Source organism: Strix aluco, chromosome 1, assembly GCF_031877795.1.
Source record: "Strix aluco isolate bStrAlu1 chromosome 1, bStrAlu1.hap1, whole genome shotgun sequence".
In the NCBI taxonomy this organism is placed as follows: Eukaryota; Metazoa; Chordata; class Aves; order Strigiformes; family Strigidae; genus Strix; species Strix aluco.
In genome coordinates this window covers 76,272,542-76,299,010 of record NC_133931.1, presented here as the reverse complement: position 1 = coordinate 76,299,010, position 26,469 = coordinate 76,272,542, and the positions used below count along the sequence as shown (strand labels likewise).

General features: G+C 37.7%; 1 protein-coding gene across 8 annotated transcripts in view; it reads right to left on the bottom strand.

Moving 5' to 3' along the window:
- The window catches only part of COBL (cordon-bleu WH2 repeat protein), a 163,245-nt gene that overhangs the window by 45,364 nt on the left and 91,412 nt on the right, over positions 1–26,469 (bottom strand). For all 8 annotated transcript variants that reach the window (XM_074825297.1, XM_074825320.1, XM_074825311.1 and 5 more), the window contains one exon: positions 7,163–7,301. In XM_074825297.1, coding sequence (XP_074681398.1) covers positions 7,163–7,301 — 139 coding nt within the window. The remainder of the gene's footprint in view (positions 1–7,162; positions 7,302–26,469) is intronic.

The window sequence follows — 26,469 nt, the reverse complement described above, 5'->3', positions numbered from 1 at the left end:
AATGTGCGAGTTCAAAAAGAAAGGAAGCCAAAATCTCAGTCAGAAAAAAAGGTTCTTTTCCAGCAGGGGAGGAAGGAAGGCAACAGAAGAATCAGGGTAGCAGAGGCAACAGGAGTTTCAGAGGTATGAAGGTCATAGGAAGAGGCAAGGTCTGTCAGACGCGCTTGGTATATGAAGGGAATGATGCACAACAGTAAACTGTTGGGGGAAAAGAGTAAAAGGATAAAATTATAAATACAGTGTAGGTCAGACAGCAGAATGGCTAGCATGCTCAGTAACGTTAAAGAATCAGATGCCCAAAGGAGGTGTAGGTGCATGGGCACATGTATTAAAATTTGGAATCCCACAGATGCTCTAAATCCCTGGGTTCATGTATAAGGTAACTCAATCCCAACAGCACAACACCTACTGATATGCAGCATGTCTATGAATTCTGCTTTACCTGGCCTGAATTTTAATTCTCCAGAAGGTACAAGATAGATGATGTTAGAGATTCAACTTCATCCTCTAGCCTTGGGTCAGGCTGGATGAGTAAGAGCAGTGATGGCAGTATAAGCCTCTAAAGTCACACTTGCAAGTTTTCTTGCTTTAAAGACCATCTCTAAGAAAAAAAAGGCTGGGTCACTTGACAGATGCTTTCTGAGGCAGTGCACTATGACAGACCAGCAAAATTCCCTACTCAGTAGCTTGCAGTTCTCAATTAATTTAGAACCACATGTAAGAAAATGTAGTTTATTCTCTGTGTTTCTCTACGTATTTTTGCTTCAAGTTAACAAAGTCCAACTCTTAGAGACTATCCTAATGACTGTGAAAAACTATATATATATATAAGGTGACTGAAGAAACATGACTGAATTGCTTGTGAAACTGTCACAGCTTTTGTCAAGTGGCTTGTTTCACCTGTTAATATATCAATGATATAATGAAAAACAGTAAAAAGTAGATATGGGGATAAGGCTCCCTTCTGTTCTCTTTGTTCCTTAAAATTAACCTGGTATTATCCATCAAGTAATAGTATACATGTCATCTATACAAAATAACTCCTTCATCCCTTTCAAACTTTCTGGTTAAGTGATGATTGATTATTTTGATCTACAGTTAAAAGGAAAGACATGTTCAAGTCATGATTTCACTTCTTTAAAGACAGAACACTTTCTGAAATTTAAAAATCAGTCAGTTGTCAAGCCCTTACCCATTGTGAACCCTGAGTTCACTAGTATTTTCTCCAGGGTCAGAGTGAAAAATTTAACTTCAGACTCTCACTTGTTGAGAATTGTTTATTCTTTTACAAACAGCTTTTAATTTCTTACTGTATTTCTTAATGATGGTTCATAGCAAGACAAATAAAGGGCTAATCATGGAGGTTCACAGGAATATTGCATTTATTGTGATAAGCTAGTTGAAAACATTTAAAGGCAGCATGTTTTGGTTGCTTGTCTAGGTGCAGCAGCCTTTCAACATGTGTGTTCTTTACCTGAGATAAGTAGCACAGAGCTTACTATTGACTCATTTAACTGGGAACTTCACAAACTATGTGACATAACCAAACACCATGCAACAGAGGTGACAATCTCCATTTCTGCATTCCCAGTCAATCATAGAATCACAGGCCATGAACAATCTGATTAGTACGATAAGGAAGGAGAAAGGATCCCCAAAACATATCATTTTAGACATGCACACAACATGCAGCTAAGGGTCTGCCAGACCAAAAGTTAAGAGAAAAGGTCATGCAATGAGAATAAAAGATTAAAGAGCAAATCTGTGAGGAACAATTGTACTCTTGTTTGTGAAAGAGATTCTTACCATTAGAATCAGAAAAGCCCAAGTATCTTACTAAAGGTCCTATTCATGAATGACTTACAGTCCACATAGGTTTGGAAAACTCCATGAAGAGGATTGCTTCCTCTTGAAGCAATCTTGAAGAGGACCCTCAAGAAATAAAAATTTCTCGACATGGGTTTCCCAGAGCACAACAGGACAACCGTGTGTTTGCGGGGAAGGAATGAAGGGTGAGGCAGGGTGCCCCACAGACTGTGGCAGAACATAATGAACAAGAATTTGAACTCCGCACAATCACAGAATTTTAATTTCTGAATGGGAATCTCATCTTGAGAAAGACAAACTGCTGCTGACAGTCACCCACTCAGCAAAGGAAGACCAGAGTCCTCAACAGAGAAAGCTGTTTTGAGAGCGATTTCAGAACAAATAGGTCTTTCATCAATAGCTGGTATCAGTAGCTTCTCCTCCTTCCCACCTAGTTCTATGAGGAAACACATTTACTGAGGTTAGAGTTAGAATGATTGAAAATTTTATTCTTTGAATCTACCGCCAAAGCCCTATTTGCACTGCTTGAGGCATTCTCAGGCAATAAAAAACATCATTGCAAAACTCTGTTCTTATACTGCTCAATCACTACAGTATCTAAGCACCTTTCAGAATGGCATTAGGCAATATAATTAGCATCTATCATACGTGCTGCTTTCTCTCATGGGTATATCTATACACATTTCTCCTGTGTAAATCTATACACGTATCTTTATCTAAGTAGAGCACAGCATAATTATAAAGCTAAACTTGTCCCTCTCACTGATGCTTTAAGTCTAAAATAAGTACCCACTAAGCACTATTCTTTTGCTCTCAGTAAACTGAGGATAATAAAAGCTTATGTTATGTTTCCATGTACAAGCTTAATCAAACCCTTTTGGCCAGGATATTGTGTTTGTTTAAGAGCAAATGATCAGGCTGATAAAATCAGAGCTGCATTGATTAAAGGGTATTTGATCACCAAGGTAGATCAGGAAAGTATTGCAAAATAACAGTGGTAGAAACTCAAATGAAGCAGAAATATTAATGCAAAGAAGGCCACAATGGATTTTTAATAACGAAAACATTGTAAGCAAGCTGATGGTATCTAGCAAAAAAAAAAAAAAAAAAAAGATTTAAAGTATGATATGATTTCTGTGCATATGCTGGTAAAAACAAATTAGGGTTAATTCTCAGTAAGATTCAGGTTTTCAGTTAGAATGTATTTCCTTATTTTCCTTCTCTGCCTGCAATAAAACATCAATCTGTATTTCCTCAGCAAGATCTGAAAAATAATGCTTTACATTTAACTGGTATCCAACAGCAAACACACCAACATTAATGTATCAGAGTAACTGCTACCTGCAGAATAATTTTGGTAAAGAAAATGTCCTGCGAAAAACATTTTGTCAAATTAGCAGCTAAGGGAGACATTTCTCTATCCCATGGTTAGGAGACACCCTCCTAACCTTCAAAGGAACTGTGCCCATGAGATGCCATAACGTGCAGATCTTTGTTGCCTTTACAGGATCTACATGGGTGTGCAGGGCAAGCCCACAGGGAACATAATACATGATCAAAGACTTGGATTGTGTACAAAGATTTAAAGACAGTCGATGGATAAGAATTAAAAAGTAGCATAAAACCACGCTTTTCACAAATACAAAAGTACGTGGAAAATATCATATTTCTTTGTCTGATAACTGTTATGCCCTAGGGGGAAGAGCACACAAAGGACTACCCAGAGGTGGCAAGGAAGATGTACCTAACCATTAGGACAGGAAGGCCTTTAACAATACACAGCTCCTGTAAATGGTTCAGTTTTCCTAAGGGAGACACCCTGTAGTTTTCAACCTAGACTGATAGACCTGTTGACTCTCAAAGGAACTCATCTCTGGAGAGACAGAGAAAATGTTAGCACAGAAAAACAAACATGAAGAATTAATACAAGACAACAGATTTTTGCTTCTAGCTGCACAAAGTCACAAGGTTTGACGGTTGTTTTTAAATGCTTCCATACAATGGTCAGGTATCATCCACAAAACTGTCTCCAAACAAGTGTTTTGTTTACTTTATATTAATTAGTTACACTGCATTGGGCATTTTAAAAGACAACAGGCTGGAAAAAAGGGAAAAAACAGACATGTACGTCTAGAGAGCAGAGAGGAAAGTCTGGAAAAGCTACCCCTGAGAGTAACCATCAAAAGACTGGAAATGCAAATACATGTATTTTCAAACATACTTTTAGGTACCAGCTCTGTTGGTGCTGTAACATCTGCTTCTCTGTAACAGACTGTTGGATCCACAATGTCTCTGTCAGGAGGAGGGTAAGGTGGGGGTGGGGGTATCACTAACTGGGGTGGACCACGAGTGGTGCCTCTAGGAGGCTTTTGTGGCACCTGACGTCCATCACCTACAGGGGGATCAATTGACTAGTTATTTCATTGCAAGATAATGATTGCTCTGTTTATTGTTATTTTTTAAACACACATTGATTTTCCCTTATCCACATTCAAAGTCTCTCTGGATCTAATTCTGCTCTTATTTACCCTCAAATAATTAAGGGAGAAGGAAAAGCTAGGTCTTTCTTAAACCAACAGCAGTGGGACCAGAATTGAGCCCAGCACATACATGTACATAATGACTAACAGTTAAAATAATCAGCTTTGGCAGATATAAGGAGAAAAAAAGTTTAATAAAAAAACAAATTGGAAAAAGCTATGTGAGGAAATGTGAAAAACGTGTTTTATTTTTATCTCCTTAAGTGCCAAACTGCCTGAATCTGTTGACTGCTAGGATACTTTACGTGACTACTTTCCTGACTCTTTGAGAGAAAGAGGAAGATGCCTCAGGTCAGTATTTTGAAGTGGGTATCTTGACAGGTTTTCCTTTTCTTTTTCTGAGTAGGTTTTTTATTATTTTGACATTGTGGAGAAGCAGATGATTAAGTTGTTTTTTGCAAAACAGTATTTTAAACTATCAAAGGAAATGGTCATAACTTTGGCTGGGGGCTTATTTCAATACTATGTGCAATAACTTAATAAGTACATGCACCTTTGCACTATACTCTGTTAACTATTTGCAATGTTAAAAAGCTGCTGCCAGTTTGTAGTGTACAGACCTAGAGCTATTGCAGCTTGGAAAGTTCTCAGAGGCTACAAGTGCACTAAGGAACCATGACTACCTGCTCATTCACACCCTGCCTTAAGCATCCGCTGTGGTCGTTGTTGAAGACAGATGCTGGCAGAGATGGACCTGTGGTCTGATCCATTTCGATCATTCCTATAGTCTTAAGCTTATGCTCTGGTGCTGCTGAGAAGAGAAAAAGCACCAAGAGGTAGGAAAAAAGGTTAAACTATTATGATTTTCTACTTAGGAGTCACTAGCTTCCAGAGATTCAAGACAAAATTTAATGCTGGCAAATGTACAGACCCTTTTTTACTGCTCTGAGAAAACTGAGCACAATACTTTGGGGTCATAATAAGTGATTCAGTATTGAACACTGAAGTGTATTTGCCAGCTTGAGAATATATTCGATAGGATCTTTTGCTTTGATTCATGTGGCTAACGTGGGAGATACATAGGTAGCTTTAATCCTTTTTCCATCATGTGGCTGCCTATTTCTTGCAGCACGTTTTTCCCCTCACTACAGTCTTGCTTTTTTCACAGCTTTTCTCTCTTGCTTTCAGAGCCATCTGTGCTTTCTCATGGTTTTCTTGCAAGGGCCCCAAAGAGAGGCTGTTTTACCAACCTTCCCTTGCTGTAACATTTTTTCTTGTTAATGAACGCATTCATTCAAGAAAGTAGCAGAAAATGAAAAACACTGAAGACAGGGCTACTGTAGGACAAGTTCTTTGAAGGTGTAAAATCATAAGGCTCCATTAAAGTAAATGATACTATAGAATTCTACCTCAGCAGAGTCTGGCCAGCGAGCACTTATATACACAGTACTGAACAGACTAGAAGTGGCTCTGCTCTGCTTTATTTCATCTGTAACATTCTGAGCACTGATACAAAATAAAATGAACACTTACAAAAAGTTAAAGCACCAAATGCCACATCAATAAGTGACCAACAGTAGGGCAAAGCATGAGGAGCGACAGACTGTGACATCTACAATGGTTAGAAGTAAGCCAATTTGCTGAAAACTCCTGTGTTATATGGTACAATGATAACGTTCCCCTTAGAGGGTTTAAATAAGAGATGTCAATGGAGTCGTACATGTCACAAGATAATGGACTCCTGCTGCTACATAAATGCTGAGGCATTAAATGTGAAGCATTTACTGAAAATAAATGTTGGAACAAAGCCAAGAGGTTTCTTTCTAAACTGTGAGGCATTTGTAATGTAAGCAATTATGTACGACAGGATGTCATATCTGTATGTCTTAGGCACTTTATGAAACATGAGGTCAAAGGCATGAACTGAAGTGCACTGAGTGCACTATGGCACTTGAAGAATGATTCTCTTAATGTACTGAAAAATGAGTTCCAATATGTGGGGTTATTACCTCATATCTTTACCCATCATAAAATCACTTTGTTTGCTAAAAGCATAATCTCGGGGTCCTCACTCGGGCAAAACTCCCACTGATCTGAATAAGCTAGCAGTCAGATAATGACAGAGGTCTGGGAGAACGTTTTTCAGTCTTCCTGCATGAGAGCAAATGTGGCGTCACATACAGCTGAAGGCTAGAGTTTCTTTTGTTGTCTCCAGCTATGTATGGCACCCCTTTGAGAGCACCAGTTCTGTTCTACTGATTAGCTAAAGACTCAATAGAGATTGATTTAAAATAAATCTGAGGACTAAATTCTAAAGAAAAACTTCACTGAATATGGTCAGTTGATGTCAAACTGTTGGAGGACTACAGGAAGAGAAAATGTCTTAAGGCTTTAGAAACATGAGGAGATACTGAACCAGCTTGACTGTACTTCAGTTCCAGCAGAACCCCATGGCTTCAGATTAATTCAGTATTGTCTGGACTACCTCCATTTACTAGCATTTCCATTTACCATTTCCATATTTCCATTTACTAGCAAAACCACTATGACCTTAAAGGCACAGAATAGGCCCAGGGCTAGTGCTTTTGGATATCCAGCTTGTACCAAACATTCAAATCACCTGATGAGTGTTATCTACCTTTTACTACCTTATGATACTCTGAACATTGCCATAAAAAAAAAGAGATAATATACCGACATTTATTTCCAGACTTTCATTCTGCAGACAAGTGCTTTTTTTTCCCCAAGTTACAAAAGTTTCTGAACTCACAGCATAGCACAATTAAGGAAACTTTGAATAGTGAGCACTGGAAGCACATGCATAGGATTACACAGGAGAAAAGAACGCCTCTCACCCATTGTGCTCTTCCTCTTGTCTTCCCTCTCTTCTGTCCTGTTCGGCATGGCAGGAGTGGGTGGAGCAGATGCAGCTGGTGGAAGAGGGGCACGCCTCTTCTTTTTCTGTAAATCATTCAGGGATGCTCCTTGTGAAATCTAGCAAAGTTGAAAAACAGGCACAGAAAAGGATATGTTTTGTTGATGTTGTAAATTGTGAATAATAAAAAACCCCTGATTGTCATATGACCGAATTTCTCAGCACAGTATTTTTATAATAAGCATTTATAGTGACAAAAGGAGATTAAAAAGACAGATCAGAAGACGTATAGTAATATTGCACTCAGAGAAGGAAAGGGTCAAGAACTGCAGATGAATGTCACAGCAGAAATACCAGTCTGGTAGACCTTTGATGGTTTTGGTAAAAGGGATCTAGAGAGCCCAAGACTCAGCAACGCACAGTGTGACACTACATGTTGTTAAGCTTAAGCCATACCATGATCTTGTTTTTCCATTGATTTCTTCAGACCTTAAATTATGGTTAAATACTCCATCGGTATGTGTAGGGAATAAACTGTCTCTCATTTCTTTTATTTTCCTCTCAAATTCTTCTTTAAGGACTTCTGAGAGAAGAATCAGAATTGAAAGTTTGCTTGCATGATATGAGATCATACTGTACTCTATTTATGTCTACTGGACTTCACAGACATACTTTTGCAGATCTGTAACACCTCAGCTTCCAATAATTGCAACATGCTGGTTGGCAAGCCAAGACTTCATTACTGTTTACTCTGCTTTTAAAAATACAAAAAATTTCATTACAAGTGACTTGGGTTTCATTGGGCTGCATAATATTTTCTTGTTGGAACTTAGCTCTATTTCGTTTTTCTGGAAAAATAATAATAATAAAAACCAAAACCAGGTAGGAAAATCTGTTGAAGTTTTATATTTGAAAGGTACTGACAACACTGGACAGAACCAGTCTTAGCTCAGGCAGAGGGTAACGGGAGCTGCCCACACACAGCATGCTGTTGGCCTTCCTCAGTCTTCACTTGCATGACTTCACTGCTCTGTCTGTCCTGATACTTCCCATAGCTGAAGATACCTAATATACAGAACTGCTTGGTGGTTTTCTAATATTTCAAAGGCCCAAACAATAATAATAATCATCTTTTATTTAATCCAGATGATTAATGAACCCTCAAAATACATTTGTTGTGGGAGATTTCATTGAACAAATAGTAGCTTCACACTGCTCAAAGCTGTTATCAGACTTCAGGGGAAAGGTACTCATTTATATGCATCCTTTCTTACATTGAGTGAAAACTCTGAGAATAAATGAATTTTACAAAGAGTAGGACATAAATAGAGCCTTCTTCACTTAGCCCTCCTTTTTAAAAGCACTTGGGAGGGTCTTAGGTTACAAACCACAAACATTCAGTTCCCACCTTTCAGGATAGTGCTTTAACCACTGTGCCACAAGACAATTGGACACTCTTCACCCCTTGTTGGTGAACCTGCATCCTGCATATGGAGAAACTTGGCAGTAACTGCTCTGGACATAAGAGCACATTAACCAGGACAAGCTGCAGCTTCATAGCAGTTTCTAAAAGGTGGAGGGGATGGAGGGTGGGAAAGAAAGATGTCCTGGTCTTACTTACTACCATGTATTATTTCTGCATTTTACATTCAATGTCCACTGGATACAGTGCACAACTGAAGCCAATGAGGCCAATCTAGATAAAGTTAGGCATAGTAAATTGGCAAGAATGTTAATAGCAACTAGTGATTTTGCAGACTTCAATTTTGGTCACCAAACTTCATGGCATTTGAAAAAATAGACTTATACCCAGAAAAGAGCACCAGGCCAAATGTTCAGAAAGGGATACAGCAAAATTTTAGAGCTCCTCTGAAAAAATTTTGCCTGAAGTTATGGTGTTGCTCCATATTAAGATGGGGCACCTCTCCTGATGATGAAACTGCCTGCCAGTGGTTAGGAACTGACTGCAATTGACTGAAGTTGAATCCCACCCCCCCCAGTTCTTATAGAATCAGAATGCCCAATATTGAGCTGAACATTGGAAACTCTGTTCAGTGTAACAGACTCATCAGGCTTTGGTTTACAGAGGAGGAATTACATGGAGCACACCTACCTAATGCTGCATTCTCCTTCATGTCTGTTTGGGGCAATTGGCAAATAGGCACTTGGAAAAAAAATCACACTCTTCTGCATTGCATTTTAAATGACTAAAGACATGCAAGCATTTAATATACTGTATTTTGATTCTTCAGGATACTACCTTACAAAAAAGAGAAAATTATCTAAGTGGGGACTTCAATTAACCTGACTACAAAGTCTCCAAAATTCAGTAGCTATGGAGAACTTGAATCATCTGGGAGACAGGCAGCATCTGAACTTCCCCAGGAAGAAGCATCTGAACTTCACAAGCACAGGTCACAACTTTTGCAGTTATTTAATGGCATTTTTCAGCTTCCACATTCACTCCTGTCTCTCCTGACAGAAAGGTAATTTTATTTGAGAACAAAAAATGGATGGACTGGTGATTTAAAAGATAAGTCTAGACAATCTTGAGAATCAAGGCAGAAAGTAAGGGAATGCGTGTTTCCACTTGAAATGATAGAGATCACTTATCACTCTTCCCCAAGGACCAGATTCCTCAAAGATACGTTACTGTTTTACTAAGAAAAGATCCTTGTTAGAAGCCAGCTTATCCTTTTCAGCTCTATGCATTCTTATTTAGTTGAATCTTCTGAGGAATATTAGACAGATGTATGGATGAACACACTGCTACAGCTAAAGGAAATGCTAGAAAATAGCAAGTGCACAACTGCAATAATGCAAGTTTGGTCAAATACACAAACAAAAATGCTTTTATTATACTGTCAACTAAGTGCAGTATACTTCACAAACACCATAAAGAAGATGAAAAGCTTGTTTAAAGCCAGCCACACCACAATGTGTATAAGAAGTGTCTAGTTCAAGAACAAGTCATAAAAATTGTTAAAAGTAGTTCTTTAATGCCAACTTTGGTAAACCTATGAGGCTAAACATAAAAGAAAAAAACACAAAGAACATTCTGTTTCTTTCTTGCAATTGTATATACCAAAACAATAGAACTTGAAAATAATTTGTTATGGCTGGCTGCTTCTTTTATAGAGAAATCAAGCTTTAACAACATTATCTGAAGTAATTTTCCGTCCAAACTTTGTTACAGGAGTCCCTCTCTGAATTTAACAGAACATTTCCTAGTCTTAGCACTTGTGCTTCACCTATGTAGCATTTTTAACTATAAGAAATTATTAGGTCAGCTTCTGTTATGCAATGAATACATAATTTTTAAAGATGTTAATAAGTGTTCCCTGACTATAATTAATACTATCAACTGAGCTAGAAATTAATAAAGTGGGCCAAAAGGACCTAAGTCTGACAAATAGTGTCATTTCTGTTCCCATAATGATAAGACCACATATGATGGAAAAAACAATTTTTCATTAAATTCATGTCATGGCTCACATACTGTTTGAAAAATACTTCCAATATTGCAGACAAAATATCTGAGGAATGTGCTGAATGTATTTTCCTTCCTTGAAAGCTCAACATATTTATTAAAATTTGAGGGCCTTAGATTTTAGAATATATCTAGAGCATAACAATGTCATGGGGAGGTTATGTGTCAAAACTGTGTGGAAAAGAATCCTACAAGGCTAATGCTTGAAATTCTCTACCAGTAGCATTCGACACTCACCTTACTTGCAAAATGTCTGTGGATACTGTAAGAGTGGATGTATAAATTGAGTTTCCTCATGCGTAAGAGTTCAATATTTTCTCTGGGTTAGGTTGCACTGAATATGAATTCATGAAAAATATTAATCGAGGCCCAAGGAAACAAAAGCCAGCACCACCAAAATTTCAGCAAGCATTCAAAGACAAGGAGGTTCTCAGATAAATTTGCAACATGAGCTCCGCTCCTTTCCCTCGCCTGTCCTCTACTTACAGGTCAGACACTGCTTTTGTATTTATCAACCTTTTCCTATTAATCTTTCTAATAGAAATGTTTATCTACGTAAGTACTTGCTAAGTCATCTGGCAAATGGCACATTTCTTTTATTCACAGATCAAACTAGGCCTAAATTTACTGTAGGTTTACTGCTCCTGAAACTGAGATTCCTTCTGTAAACCAGAAACCATATCACTAATTTGTGCTCCTCTGTCCCTTCAGTGTCTACTAACATTCACAGCACACTTGATGACACTATGTATCTCAGTTGTCTGAATCACTACTTTGACCAAGAAGGAAATCTCACTCTACTGTGTTCAAAGGCTGATTAAAGACTCTGCAATAGCATACTCGGAGAGCCATACATACCCAAGTCTGTTCTCTTAAGGACAGTTGACACACTCTTGCTGTAGGGTAGAGAAAAAGGGACTGGGCTTAATGCAACCTTGGAAAGCATGCATAGTGCATCCTTGTTAAATAACAAAGTACTGTAATGTTCTCATTACTACAGTTATATCTTGACTAGTAAAGAACCTAGACACTACCAAGGTGTTCCAAATGGTGATATGACCAGGTAAAAATCCTTAAGCTAACACTAGAAGCCCAGCTGGATTTTGTGGGCTTGAGGGAAAAATATCATGTAACTTCTAAACTGGATGTTGAAGGCTACTTTGGTGCCTTCTGGGAAGTACTGCCTTTCAAGCAACACGTTTTGCCCATGTATTGAATAGCTGAGGGGGACTTGATACTCTTCAAGGACTACTGTGTCGGGACACAGAGATCACAAGAGCAAGCCATATTTTCTTTCTTCTCCCAAGACTGATGTCTGGGGGGAAGAGTGGACATACAAGAGACACGTACTTTCTGCAGGACTGAGAAAGTTTGGAAAAAAGTTGGGTACTCTCAGCTCAGAAGCACAACCAAGAACACAAGTAAGGAAGAACAACTTAAAAATTGACATGGAAAGACTTTCCTGAACTTGCAAACTAAAAGCAAACAGCATCTTCTTGCATTACCTGAAACAGGTTTTCCCCAAACAACTCCAGGTATCTGTGTTGTAGCTGGCATCCACTCTTACCGGAGAAAGCCTGGATGATTGATAGACAGATCTAAACAGTTCTAAATGTGCCTTAACAGAAAACCCCTCAGTGGATCTAGTCAATATGTGATTGAGATCATGTATCTCAAAAAAAAAGTGCATAGTTTGTGTTTCAAATTCCAAACCACTCTTCCCAATATTTTCATAAGTATTACAAGAAACAGTTGTCTTACAGCAACAGATTTTTCCTTTTGCTCTCACTGCTATCATTTTGCCATAGAAGAGGAAGAATGGAAACTTGGAAAACCTAACAATTTTCCAGGTTTTCTATTTAACAAAATTCCCCTTAAAGCAATTTTCTTACTGCTCAAATGCTGTAGCTACAGGTCATACACATATTCTATCAGCAATAGCATTATGTCTGGAATAAGGATTGTTTTTTAAGGGATGTCCCATGGTGGTTTAGCATATACAGATAAAAAATTGTATAGCATATGATATAAACCGTGTGAAGAAAGCTCATATACTCTCTTCTTTCTTTCTCTTTTTTTATGCAACATTACATGTCAGGATCTTTTATTGTTTTATAGAATGCTTGTACTGTTGTGACTTCTATCTAATTTGTATACAAAATGTCTTGTTTGGGGAAACTGTGAGTGATTGTTTGTAGAAATTATTTTTAGAAGGAAATAAAAAGGATTGGAAAAAGAACACATGGATTCAATCACTGGCATGCCCTGACTACAAACTGGTTTCCATCATCAAACACTGACTAGACACACACTCTTGATTTAAGCAAGCCAGATTCTGATACACCTGCTGGTGATGATATCATGTGGGGTCAGAATGCCTATCAAATTACAAGAGTGTTTAAGTATGATCCACAGAAAAATTCAGACCTAACTTGTAACTGAACAAACAACAGTATCACCCCAAACTATGTGTGGGACCATCCAAACTCTCTTCTCTTCACAAAGAATTTTAAGACATCTGGAAATAATTAAGAGTCATTTTACAAGAAGCTCTAGAAGTAAAAAGAAAATACACTTGTTTTATTAACCAGTTTTAAACTCTTGATACAACCGTAACTGCACTGATCCCTAACAGCATTGTATGAAAGACAAGTGGTAAGTTGGTATGAGAGTTTTTAAATATATTTTGCTATGATTTTGTACATAATTTAAAGTAGTTGAGAATAAAATATTTTGATCTAAGAGGAGTCATTCTAGGAAAATCAGAGAGATAGATCTTTCAGTTGCAGAATGGAGACATAAATCTGTCCACTACACTTGATGATATAAAAGCTATTCTATCTAGCTGATTCTGCATTTTCACAGGGCAACAGATGCTTCAAAATGCCTAGCAATAGAAACCACAAGAAGTCTCAACTGAACATTAATGTGTCTTAAGCAACATTTACTCATATGCCTAATATGCCCTGGACAGGTCATACATTATTAGACTTTTCACGGGCATACACTAACAAAGGAAAATTCAGGGAGCTCTCAAAGAAACTGGGCATAGGAGCAATTCCTGAGGCTGACCACTGTAAGTCACATCGTATTAAATTTTCTATTCAGCACTGAACTTCTCTATCTTGTTTCTTTATTGGGTAGTACCCCATTTCATTTGATTAAAAACTGAATGTTTAATCCACAAGTATGTTACAAATGGCATTCAAAGACAGCAGTCTGATGTTTCCAAAAACATGTCCTTATGTTGCAGAATGCATTTGTGTGGGTTATTTAAAATGCTTACTAGGATCTCATTCAATGCAACAACATATTGCAAAAACAACATACACAGAGATACTAAAAAATCTGTCACATGAAAACAGTTTTAACAAGGATATTATTTGAAAACTGTGTCATTTTGATAAAATGCATAGAAATAACTACACTTTAGAAATTAGCAAGCAGTTTCTCTGGATTGGTCATTTTAGTTCTGTACATCTTGATTTTTCAGTGTTGAATCTCACAAATCTGACAATAAAATGAATAATAATAAATGCAAAGGGAGATTTTAAAATAAGCCATACAAATAAATAAGCATGCTGTGATAGCAAGACTGACATTTGAACAGACTAGACCCAATAGCTCGTGTTACTCTGGACCGACTAGATCCAATAGTTTGCATTACTCCGGACACACCACCCTCACACAGAACAAGTTTAGATGGGAGATTCCCAAGCCACTGCCAACATGAGTTCAAGTCCACAATATAACACCAACTAACTCTTCAAGCAGGACAACCATGTTTGTGTCCTGATGCAAAACCGCTCTGTATCAGGGTGTTTCCTCCTGACTTTGAAGCTCTGCACCATGCTTCCTTGTACTGTGTTTGGCCCACGTGACGGCTGCACCCCAGCCATACCCATGGCCTCAGCTTCTGAGCTGCTTTGCTGCTGGAAGTGTTCAGGCACTGTGTTAAGTGGGAAGTCTGACTTGTAACTAGAGTGCAAATGCATTGCTGTTCTGAAAGTATCCTTAATATTTTAATCAGATGCCACAAAATATTGTATCACTTTGCCTACTTTTATGATGCTTAATTTCAAATTAATTTTTTCTCATTATATAATTCTGGTATTAAACAGGGGTTTGTAATGAAATTTAGTATTCATCATGAAAAATCAAGCCATGACTGCAAAAACATCTCAGTCTTAATAACAGACAAAAAGCTTAGCATTACTGGATTTTACAAAAATTGCTATACTCTTGTGTTATTTTATTCATAAAATGAAAAAGACAAAAGTCAAGGATGTTCTTGAATACTCAGCTGATTGGTGACAGAAAGCTAAATCAGTTGACAGAAGAAAGCTACTACAAGGTGAAGGGGCAAGCTCATTTTTCCATCTGTTTTTATTGAACACACCCCTTTGTGAAATGTCATGGTCAAGGGCAGTTAAAAATTAATGTCATTCTAATCTTCTTTAAACACTTTAACTTGTTCAGTTAAATGTGTCAGACAGGAAATTATCCATAAACAAATTTGAGACGTTAAATTACTAAGATAGCTGTGATTTCCTTCTTTTGCAAAATCTCATTACTAGCTGCAATATTATTTCCACTCAAGGAAGTCACTCTACAACACCAAATATTTTCACATGCATTGAAACATGTAGACTACACAAGTCTGCGGATGTTTGCTTTGGCAAAGAATTGAACTTCCTCTGTTTCTCTGAATACAATGTAATTCTCCTCATTTATGTCTTCATTTGGGGGGGGGGAACAACAAAAAACCCTCACCACTTAAAAATCACATTTTAAAACCACCACAAACTGTTTTGCTACCAAGATTCATTTCTCCTCTACAAAAGTTAAATAAAAAAGGCAAAAACCACCTTCAAATTTTCATTTCGTATTTGTGCTTATCTTTTTAGTTACAGCAATACAATTAATAGAACAAATAAGCATTAATAAGATTTTAAAACACATGGTAGGAACGCAGCTCATATTTCTTCTGACAACTTTGTCAATAAGTTTGACATGATCGATGTCATCTCCTTGAGTCGTTGCCTCTGGGAAAGGCTGGCTGATTGGTTGGGTCTGCTTGTCTGTCCTTAAAAATCTGAGAGGTGTTATAAGCCAACTGAAGATCTGCAAAATTTATGTTGCATCTTTGTCCAATTTTCTGCCACAGGGATGGGCTGTAGCCTAAAGTCTGTTAGGGCTAGAAAGTGGAAGGCAATCACACAAATGTGTGACCAGTAACAAGAACCATACCCTTTCTACTGCCTCTAAGCGACATACCTCCCTGGAGTTTAAGTTTTCCTCTGCACTTAAAATTTTCTTCTGTAGAGATAGCCAAGTTTAATTTCTCTTGCTTAGTGCTAAGTCCTAGGCGATAACCTCAGAAGTCTTCTCAATTTAGAGAAAAACATACCTGACTTATTTCCAGTGATCAACCCACTTGTATCAGCCCCCTCCACCTGCAGACACACAGAATGCCTGGGAAACCTGGTTTGGGTGATAAGTCAAGTGGTAGTTGCCAATTCCTTTCCAGTTTCATAGAACCACAGAATGGTCTGGGTTAGAAGAGACCTTTAAAGATCATCTAGTTCATGTCATCCCTTCTCACTGCCCCCTGCAAATTTACACTCAAGTCTAGTTCCTTCCAGCACTTATGGCAGTCAGAAGTCCCTACTTCCACAATCTTCAGAAACCAAGAAGAGGGGGGAATAGCAAAGTGGTACCACAGTGTCAATTAGATGTACTACTAGGGACTGCAGCATAACATGGCTCTACCTCAAGCCATCCCCCATAGGTATATGATTTTTATCATCCAAAATTACAAATAGATTCTGCTGCAAAGATTTGTTAGAGAAACCCACCATGGCACTCTGCTTGCTATCCACGCCTGGCAGTGTCAGGGACATATTGCTGAGCAGGACTCAGGGGTTGACTGTTGAGCTATGATATTCTGATTAAGATGAGCACACTGCAAACAAAACGAGGTGCCTATTTCTTCCAGTGATCTGCAACATCCATCCTCTAAAGAGGTGAAAAACTGAAGTGATATGAAGTCAGAGGGACTGGAATTGCTTTCCCCTCTCCCCACTTCTATCACTTTCGGGATATAACTGTGAATATAACTCAAACAATAAATTATACTTGTGATGTTTTTCCTTGCTTTCTTATTTGGCTAAACAATGATTAGAATGCAATGCTATTAAGCCATTAAATTAAACCTGATTTACACAGCGCACATGTACTTAAGTTAATTTTTCTATTCTATAATTTTTCAGCTTTTTAATTTAGGATCTAAGAAAGGTGGAGTTGCAAGCAAAATCTGAAAAGTGACACAAACCCAGTTTCTAAATTAAGCACAGCGTTAGGGTCATTTTTCACTGCTTACTGAATGCCAGTTCTTCAGAAGTGTTGCTGCTTAAAATGATCTTTGTCTATTAACTTCCCCTAAATGCCTTGCCCAACAAAGTCTAATAATTACTTGACACATACTTTATTGAGAGTTAAACCTTACGATGACATCAGCCTGTCTTATTTGTCTGTGACTTGCAAGCCAGATGAAGTTTATTTACTAAATGTTGCAACCCTGCCAAAATTCAGGGCTGCATAGAACAGTATGTTCGGGCCCTGATGTCTTGCCAGTTTTCAATGAAGTGCTTGACAGAGACCACATGTGGAGGTCAAGTGATACTATCATGATCTCACCAGATGGTAAGTTGTGGTATTATTCCCAAGGCAGGTAGTATAGTCTGTTCAGAAACAGTTGGCAGGTGATCCATGAACTCACAGCCAGAAGCAACTGGATTATTGCAAAAGATCAAGAACGCTATTGATGTTTGCGAAAAGATTATTTAAAGAATTTTTCTTGCATGTAATTCAAGGACTCAATTCTCAAGACATATGTTTTCTTGCAAAAAAATAAAAGGATCTATTTCATTAACTGCTATCTTAAATCAGAAGCCCTCGTGTCAAACAAATATTGTATTCTTGCGTAATTACTATGTGATGTATGTTAAATGGTAAAATAAAGGCACTGCAAGCTCATCTTGGTTGGGTTCTTATAGTAAGGGTCACGAGGTCACTCTGATGTCAGTTCTACACAGGTCACTCTGATGTCAATGTCTACACAGGTTAGAGTGCAGGACTGGACTACTTTGCAGAGAACAACAGGAAAGCAGACCATGAAGGAATCTTACAAAATTTTGTAATTACATTCTCCCACTCCTCTCTAGCAACAGTGTATACAAGTCAGTGTGAAACACTCAGTACTTCACACAGTCCAGCCTTCAATTAAAGTAGGCAAGCAATTCAAATCACTACTGAACGGATATTGCTACTATTTCCTGGACAAAGTTGCAAAAAAACTATTTCTAAAAATGCAATGAAGCCACACAGTGGACTCTTACAAAGCAGTAGCTTTTTTCTGCAAGCTAAAGAAGCAGTATTTTTCTTTCAGAAAAGACATAATTTTAAAGCAGACATTAAAATTTTAAGTTCTTCTCATGCAAAACCTATAAATTGAATGTAAAATTATCTGAGTAAAGACATATTCTCAAAGGGCCAGTCTAAAAGCAGTCTTACTTCCCCTTGTACTTCTGAGAGGCACCTTCTGTCTAACACCAAAACCTCTGCTGAAATTCTGCACTAACATCCTCATTCATACTGGCCAAACTTCAGAAAAAAATACAATCAACTGCACTTAATCACTTCATGACTGAGAAAGCCAAGATTCCTTTTAATTAATTCATCACGCTGGGACACCTTACTCTATTTAAAATTATGGAACAAAAGAGTTGGAAAATAAGCATATTAATTAAAAATGAAAAAAAAAAAAAAAAGGAGGACACAAAAACTCCTGGAAAATAAATTGGCTGCCTAAAAAAAGGAGTTTCCTAAAGTTATTAAAATGCTTTCTGAAATTTTGTTTTTAAAATGGGACACATGCTGCTTGTAAATAAATGTTCAGCAACACAAAGTTGAGCATTAGGAGCTCTAAAGAGGATGGGTGGCAATTTGGACTGAAACTATGGAATTTATTTAGATGTATAGAGAAGAAAATTCTGTAATATATTAAAGTGTAACATACCCTTAACTGATACTCTTTGAAGATACTGAGAATGTAGTCACTACATTGCATGTATTATCTAGCTATAGCCTGTGATAACTACTTTAAAATAATTATCGTGTTTGATTAAGTGTGCATAATCCAGAATTAATTTTTAGAGCTGTTTTCCTCATAAAAAGAAGTATAAATTACTTCCTTTCACTAGCAGCTTTTTTTGAGCCTTCCTAAATTTGATGCTTTACATGACAGCGAGATAAGCCTTCAGCCATCATTGCACTTTTCTCTCTTCTAATTTGGGCCTGCATCATTTATCCAAACTAGAGTGTACTAGTTCAGCTAAATTAAGCACCCAGACTGCACAGCAAACATTATCTGATGTTCTGTTGGCTGGTTTCATGTTTGCCATCTGAGCATTGTTTTGTCAGACATGAAAAGAACAAGTCTGGATACTTACTCAGTTAACTGAATGTCATGTTTAAAGCTCTTTAGAGAAAATTGAACAAATCACCTTCAAATTGGAAATTAATTGTTCTGTGTTCTAATTTCTTAGCAATTTACTGTGGTGTAGGGTTTTTTTAAGGACCACAGACGACTTCTACTACCTCCTCTTGTTTCTACTAATTGGTTCTTGTACATCTTGGTAATGGACTCTGCAATAGGATAGCACTAGCCAGGTTCAGCTCCAGTGGGAATACTAAATAGATAAAACTTTTCAGATTTATGACCGGTTACAAAGGCGATTGTTTTATGTATAAAACTTAATGTATGTCATCACAGAATTTCATGTCTGTGCGGGCAACAGTTTGTACATGGCTTTTTCAACACAAGGTAATTAACTGCAAGTCATTAAGTCTTACACACTCTTAGATTGCCTGATCCTCTGGGCAAAATTGGATAGATCCAGGAAAGCAGCACACCACAAAAGATCAGTTTGACTTGCTATCTCCTGAAAGGTAGATATATCATCATTTGCTAAGCAAAACAATAGCCCCATCACCGCACAAGACAGAATTGTCCCAACAGTTCCTTCCTCAGAGGACTTGCACTCTAGAGAATATCTGGCATGCACCTGGATCTGATAATTGATTTCAAATGGAAAGGGATCAAGTCTTTCATGCTGCTTTTTATTTTGTCAGTGAAAGGCACATGTCCAGTAGAGTGCACTGGACATCACCCATACAGCTCCCAGCTACCTGTAATTTGAGCTGCCTACCTGCATCTCAACGTTTTGAGATGCAGCCCAGGGGGCTGCAACTATGACCCTCAGAGTCCTGTAGGGCTCTTTGCAGTTACAGTACTAAGTTGTGACATGCATACCAGGCAAATTGCTTTAAGGGTCATGCTAGAAAATTCTTATTGTTCATATGATTTTCTAGCAAAACTTATGGCCGCATTCTGCAAGTGCAAAGTTTTGCACTTCTGAGCACAAAACAAGTAGAGCGATGATTTGGAATAGCAATCAAAGACAGCTGTTTCTGTTTTTAACAAGAGACATGTTGTCTGGTTATCAAATTACCAGTGATAAGACAGACCTAGTGAAGTCACTGAGAATGCTGCCAGTGACTTTCCTGGAGTGGTATCAGATCATATGAGACAAATATTTAGGTATGAATCTCTTCAGTATTCTCCAAAAATAGCTGTACTGGGTTAGATCAAGGGTTCTGCTCAGGCTTCTGTATCAGACTGCTGCAAGTACCTAGAGGACAGCAGAAGAAAAGGGAATGTATATTTGATACTACCTTCTCCCTAATACTTTTGCAGCCACCAACCATCTTCATGTCAGGGACTTCCTGGTGTAGTTTATATTTAAAAATTTGCAACAGATTTGTCATCCTTGTAGCATTTGTCTAGTTTCCTCTTGAGCCCATATAACCTTTTAACGCCCACATCAACCCTTGGCAAGAAGTTCCACAGATCTACTGCTTGCACAAAGAACCAGAGTCTTTGGTTTTGTGTGGTTTGCCTGTTTGCTACTAGCTTCAAATGCTCTAGTAATGGCTGGTTCAGCAAATCCCTATTCATAGTCTTCATGCCACTTTTTCAAGATGAAGAATCACGGTTTACTTAACTTGTACAGTTGCCCCTGTCTTAAGCTACTCCACACCTTTGATCACCCTTGATGCCCTTCCATGAGTCTCTTCCCATTCTGTAATACCCTTCTGAAACAAGGGTAACACCACTGTAGTATTTAAGATGGGATAATAAAGCTCGTAATACAGTGGCATAATAAAGTCCTCTTTTTACCCTCTTTTACTCTCCTAAAATGCTCTGCATCTGATTTGCTTATTTGATTGCTGTTGAGCTCTGAGCTTACTTTTTTCAAAGAAGTGTCTCTTATGATCCTAAGATCTTCCTAACTGACAGCTGAGAGAACAGTATTTTACAAGGTATTAGGGGAAATTCAGAGTGGTCTTTTCTCACGTATATCACTTCACACTTTCCTACACAGAATTTTACTTGGTTTCACCTGCAAGTGCTGTCAGCACTCAATCTCATAAGGTCTTTCAACAGTTGTTCTTCATACTCAGCCTTTGTCCTTACTATCTGGATAACTCAAGTACCAGCAACAAACTTCGTTACTTTTTTCCAGGTCACTTCTTAATATGATGAACATGGATCCTCAAATAGTCCAAAGCTGTTGGAACATTCCACCACTAGATGAGCAGATCATTTACTCCTAACCCGTGATTCCTCTTTTATTTTCTTTACTCTCAGTTATTTAAGAATAAGATGACCTTCCTCCTTATGGAATGGAGACTTGGTTTCCTTAAGAAATCCCTGGTGAGGGAACTAGGTGGAAGCTTTGTGGAAACCCAGACAGACAGTATCAACTAGATCACACATATCCATCTGTTTGCTGAATGCGTCAAGAACACTCTAAGAGAGCGGTAAAGCAGGGTTTCTGTTTTACTAAAGCTACATTTACCCTATTCATTATCTTCACAGAGATGTCAACTAGTTATATTCTCTATTATATTTCTAACAATTTTTCCGGTAAATAAGCCACATTAGGAGGCTTACAGTTTTCTTGATTACCCTCATACTTTGCAAACACCAACTCTACTTCCACCTTTTTTCTCTGAATTTTTTAACGAAAACGCAAAATGTGGCATTGGTAGCATTCAGCAATACTATTCAGTAATATTTTCTCTATTTCTTTGCTCCACACAGTAGAAAGAGACTTAATACAGGTACAGTTATTTTATACCATCTTCTTCATTTCAGATAGCACTGCAGTCTCCAGTGCATCATCTTGAGAATCCTTTGCACAGCTGCTGCTCAGACAAAGGAACTACAGCGCACTCCTTAGACAAAGGAACTGAAGTGCATTCCTTATCTGTGTTATTGGACAAGTTTGATGCTCATTATCTGCCTATGTAGGAAACCTTAACATGGGAAAAATGTTAAGCAAAGTTGAACTGTTTTACCATCCTAGGGGAATAGTAGGCAATTCACTGGCCAAAGAGTAAGGCAGTGTTTGTGTCAGTGTGGTAAAATAAATGATTTTTATATGTCTTTATAAGCCAAGGAAAAAGATCACATCATACCTGTAAACTCTCAACATCTATAGAAATGCATAAATAAAGTAAGCAAGCTTCTAAATAAAATTTCAGACAGAATGCCTGGAATAAAAGCCCCAAAGACAGATGGATACTAAAAGCCTAATGGAAAGTTTCATAATTATCGTGCAGTATTTACAGCCTAGTACATCCAAAATAAGTGATTGCTACATGAATTTGATGTGAAATACAGAGAAATAGATACAATCTCCATTTTTAATGGGTTTATCTATTAATTATCTATCTGTATTAACACACAGACATAGACTCAGCTGCTCATTGACCTTATCAAAATACTGCTTCATGCCAATCGTAAAGTCCCCAGCCTCTTAATCTGGCATCACACAGCAGTACAGTGTGCTCTCCAGCACCTAATATCCAAACTCTATTACAAAAACTAGTAAGAGAGCATGATTAACAAGTTTTCTTAGCAGCTGTACTATCCCTCTATCATCTCAAGAACTCTGGGAATTAAGTATTAGGTTTATTCTTAAACCATGAAAGGACATGTCATACATTCTTGACTACCTGCTGGCTTCTTAAAAAATAAAAAGTTTTCTTCTTTAAGGCTTACATAACTTGGGCAGCTGAACAGAATTCTGGAGAAAGAGCTTCTTTAATAAAAATTCAATATCTGTGCCCTCATCACAAAAATGCTCTTGAGAGATATCACACATTGCCTGAGAATTCTAACAAGTCTGCCACCAAAACTGGAGAAGATCATACTTAACACTCATGATAACCTCAATTAATGAACAAAGACAAAGGAACTCTTAAAAATAACATGCACCATTCACATTTCAGGCCTTCTTTGTGCACAAAAATGAAAACCAAACCACAGTAAACTAAAAAGGTGTACAAAGCCAGTCATTAAATTCCTTTTAATCAACATTTAAAAAAAAATACAAGTCAGTCAAGTGTTCCCCCTCCTCCTTCAGAACAAATCCTGCTCTCATACCCTCAGGGAACTTATAAAAACCTGAGAAATGACCTAGAAGATGGAGAAGTAAAAGACACGTTTTGAAAAACAGCTTTTTCCTACAGCAGAAACTGATTCATTGCATCCTTCCTCAGAATGTGAAAAAAGTATCTGTTATTCTCAAAGGAGACTTCTGGATGCTCCACAGAAAAAAACAAGGCAAAACAAAAATACATTCACAGAACACTTAAGGGAGAAAGGAAATGTGTCATAAGAGAAAGGTTGAGAAGACCTCACCCAGAAGACCTCTGAGTCAAAAGAAACCTCCCTTCCTTTCTGAAAGATGATAAAAAAATCTATGCACTCATATCTTGTTGACTTCTAGTAGATATTTCTGGTTTAGGTGTAACCTGTGAAAGGGAGATAACTAATCTGTGTCCATCCACACTTTTGCTGAATTCTGGGCTCCTTATTAAAACAGAATACAACTGTCAGATTTTCTCCACCATGAACTGCTCATTACCTTTCACCTTATACAGAAGTATAGAAAAAAGTGTAAGGTAAAAGGGAAGAAAATACCTACAGCTTAAGACTATTCTGCTGCAGTATGAAAAACAAACAACTCCTCTCCCAAGTATGACTACAATAATTTCTATAAAGTTGGATCAACCAACTAGGTAAATCTGAGGTAATTTGAAACTTTTCTTCTCAGGTCACAGGACTCTGATCAGAGTGGAGTTTTCACAATAAAGAATTACATCAGGTGCACAAAGGAAGAAGTAGGAGACAGTAAGCTGGTAAGAGTACGGTGCTTATAGAGGTGAACACAGCTAATGTTAATCAAGCAGGTTTTAGACACCTGCCTACGATAGATCTCGGTTCTGTAGGTAACCGTAGTAGACGTTCTCATCCAGTTGTGATTCTTCTGCTTCTCAACTTCCTTACAATTGCAGTGCCTGCTGGTATCATGCCTTTCCCATAAAATGATGCTTCTGATAATTCAAGATTTACGAGGAAAAAAGGCTGTCATCCACACAAACACAGGTTCTTTCTAAGCACTCAGCTGTTTCTCAGGAGGAAAGCCAACTGCAGGAGTATTATTACTTGAAATACCAGATTTATCCAAAATACCCAGGGACAAAGCAGATTGAAGAACTCACAGGGCACACAGATGGAGAGGTCTACTGATGGCATCCTTACAGACATAGCTGTACGTACTAGGAACATACCTCACTCTACACTGTTCTACAGGATCTGTATTCATTGTTTTAGGGCTTAATTTACAGCCATAGGGAAATATGTCATTTTGAAAAACTGAGGAGAAGAACAGAAATAGTGTGATTTCATATCAATCAAGATTATCCCTACAGTCATGGCATTAGATTATGAAGAAGAAAGGTGGAAGGTGGTAATCACTTTATGCAAACACACAGGAGAGATATCTGTGCAAAAAAATCCACTGTGCTGGGGGGGACATTAGTGAAAGAAATGCTTGCTTTGCTCAGATTTTTATATTAACAATCTTAATTTAAACTCCTTTTGCAACAGAACGTGGCATAGTGAAAAATAATATATTAAAATTGCAGTGGCCAGATACTGAGTTGCTGAGCAACCAGATATAGCTTCTGACATCTTAAAAGTTCAGAAAACATCAAGCTACAAACTCAGCTTCCTAATTACGGACAGCTGAGCTAACCATTTCTAAAAATCTTGGCCAATGTTTTAAAATACATTTTACTTTTAAGGAAGATAATGAGTCACATTTCCAAGTGGCTTCCAAGTCCATGCCTGTAGCATACACACATACACATGGGAAATTTGAGAACTGCAAATTCAGGGACTGATTCTGGAAATTTGGATGATTCCGTGATTTAATAACACTTTGAACAAATGTAATATGTTAATTATGATTTCAGTATAATTTTATCCATACATTTCCTTCACTGCCTGTCCTTTATTTTTACTGCTTGAACATTATTCTGTGGTTCTTGCTGGCAGAATGAATTCCAGGTATGTTTTCACTTATATACTGTGCTCATTTGCAATCTCGTTTGATGTATTTCAGGGTTGTCTGCAGATGGGCATGAATTCAATTGCTTTCAGCAGGACATTTCTCTAGAGTATTTCCTCCTTTTGACACACTCTTAATATGCTCAATCAACCAGAGGGGACCTACACTTTCAATTACTGGTGTATTTTATTTATATTGGTTTATGTAGAAAAGGACAGTGAATAGTACTGTAACACAAATTCTGCTGCGAGAAAGGCATCCCTACCAAAGGCATGAAAATGCTACTAAATGGCTAGGATGGCTAATCCAGTGTCTTTCCAGCTTCACTGCACTCCTATCAATGACTGTCAGCAGAATCGTAACTCTTTCAAGTGCAATATGCATGGGAAAAGGGAGGCTGCTGTCTCCAACAGGAGTACAGAAACACTTGAAAAGGAAAAAAAAAAAAAGAAAGAAGAAGAAAATCCCTGTGTGGTGGTTAATAATTGAAATCATCAACTAAGATGGCAAAAATAACATTTCCTCTGCATTTCCACATTTTTATCTCTTTTATTTTATAATACATATAGCAAATACTGAAAGTATCTTCTCTATACAAACAAGAAATTTGGCAAATTTTTAGTGTGAGTACCTTATTTTCTCCAGGAAAGACATGAAAGTCTCATTTATATTCATTCCTGTTAAAGTGATCCTCTTAAAGTTGAACTTCTCATTTAGGCATAACATTGGTCACAAATAAACTGGGGGTAGGGAGAAAGAAACCTGCCAGCAATGATCTGAGTAAGCCTGTGACTCTATTTGGCTGCAATATTCCTTTTTATTCATGTGAGCAAGCCTCTTCAATGAATAAGTTTTTCCTGGTGAGAAAACACCAGGCTTGATAAAATACTGGAGGCAAGTAGTCTGCTCTGAAGGTATGGCCTTGACCAAGAATGGGAAGTCAACAACTGTCCTCAGCAACCCAAGTTTGAGATCTAAATGGAGAGGAGAGGAATGTAAGAAGCAGGGCAAAACCCACAGTATGTCACATACACTACTTTGTCTATAGCAACCTCCAGGAAACTATATAAACATGGAAATAAACCTGAAAATTGTGTTGGTTTATAATTGAACCTTCTCAAAGTATGAGGCCAGTTCCTCACCTGCACTAAAAGCAAAACCACAATTTTTATTTGAACCCACTGTCTTGCCATATGACAACTTACACTAAAATCTATGAAACAACTGTTAGAATACTGTATCTGTTAT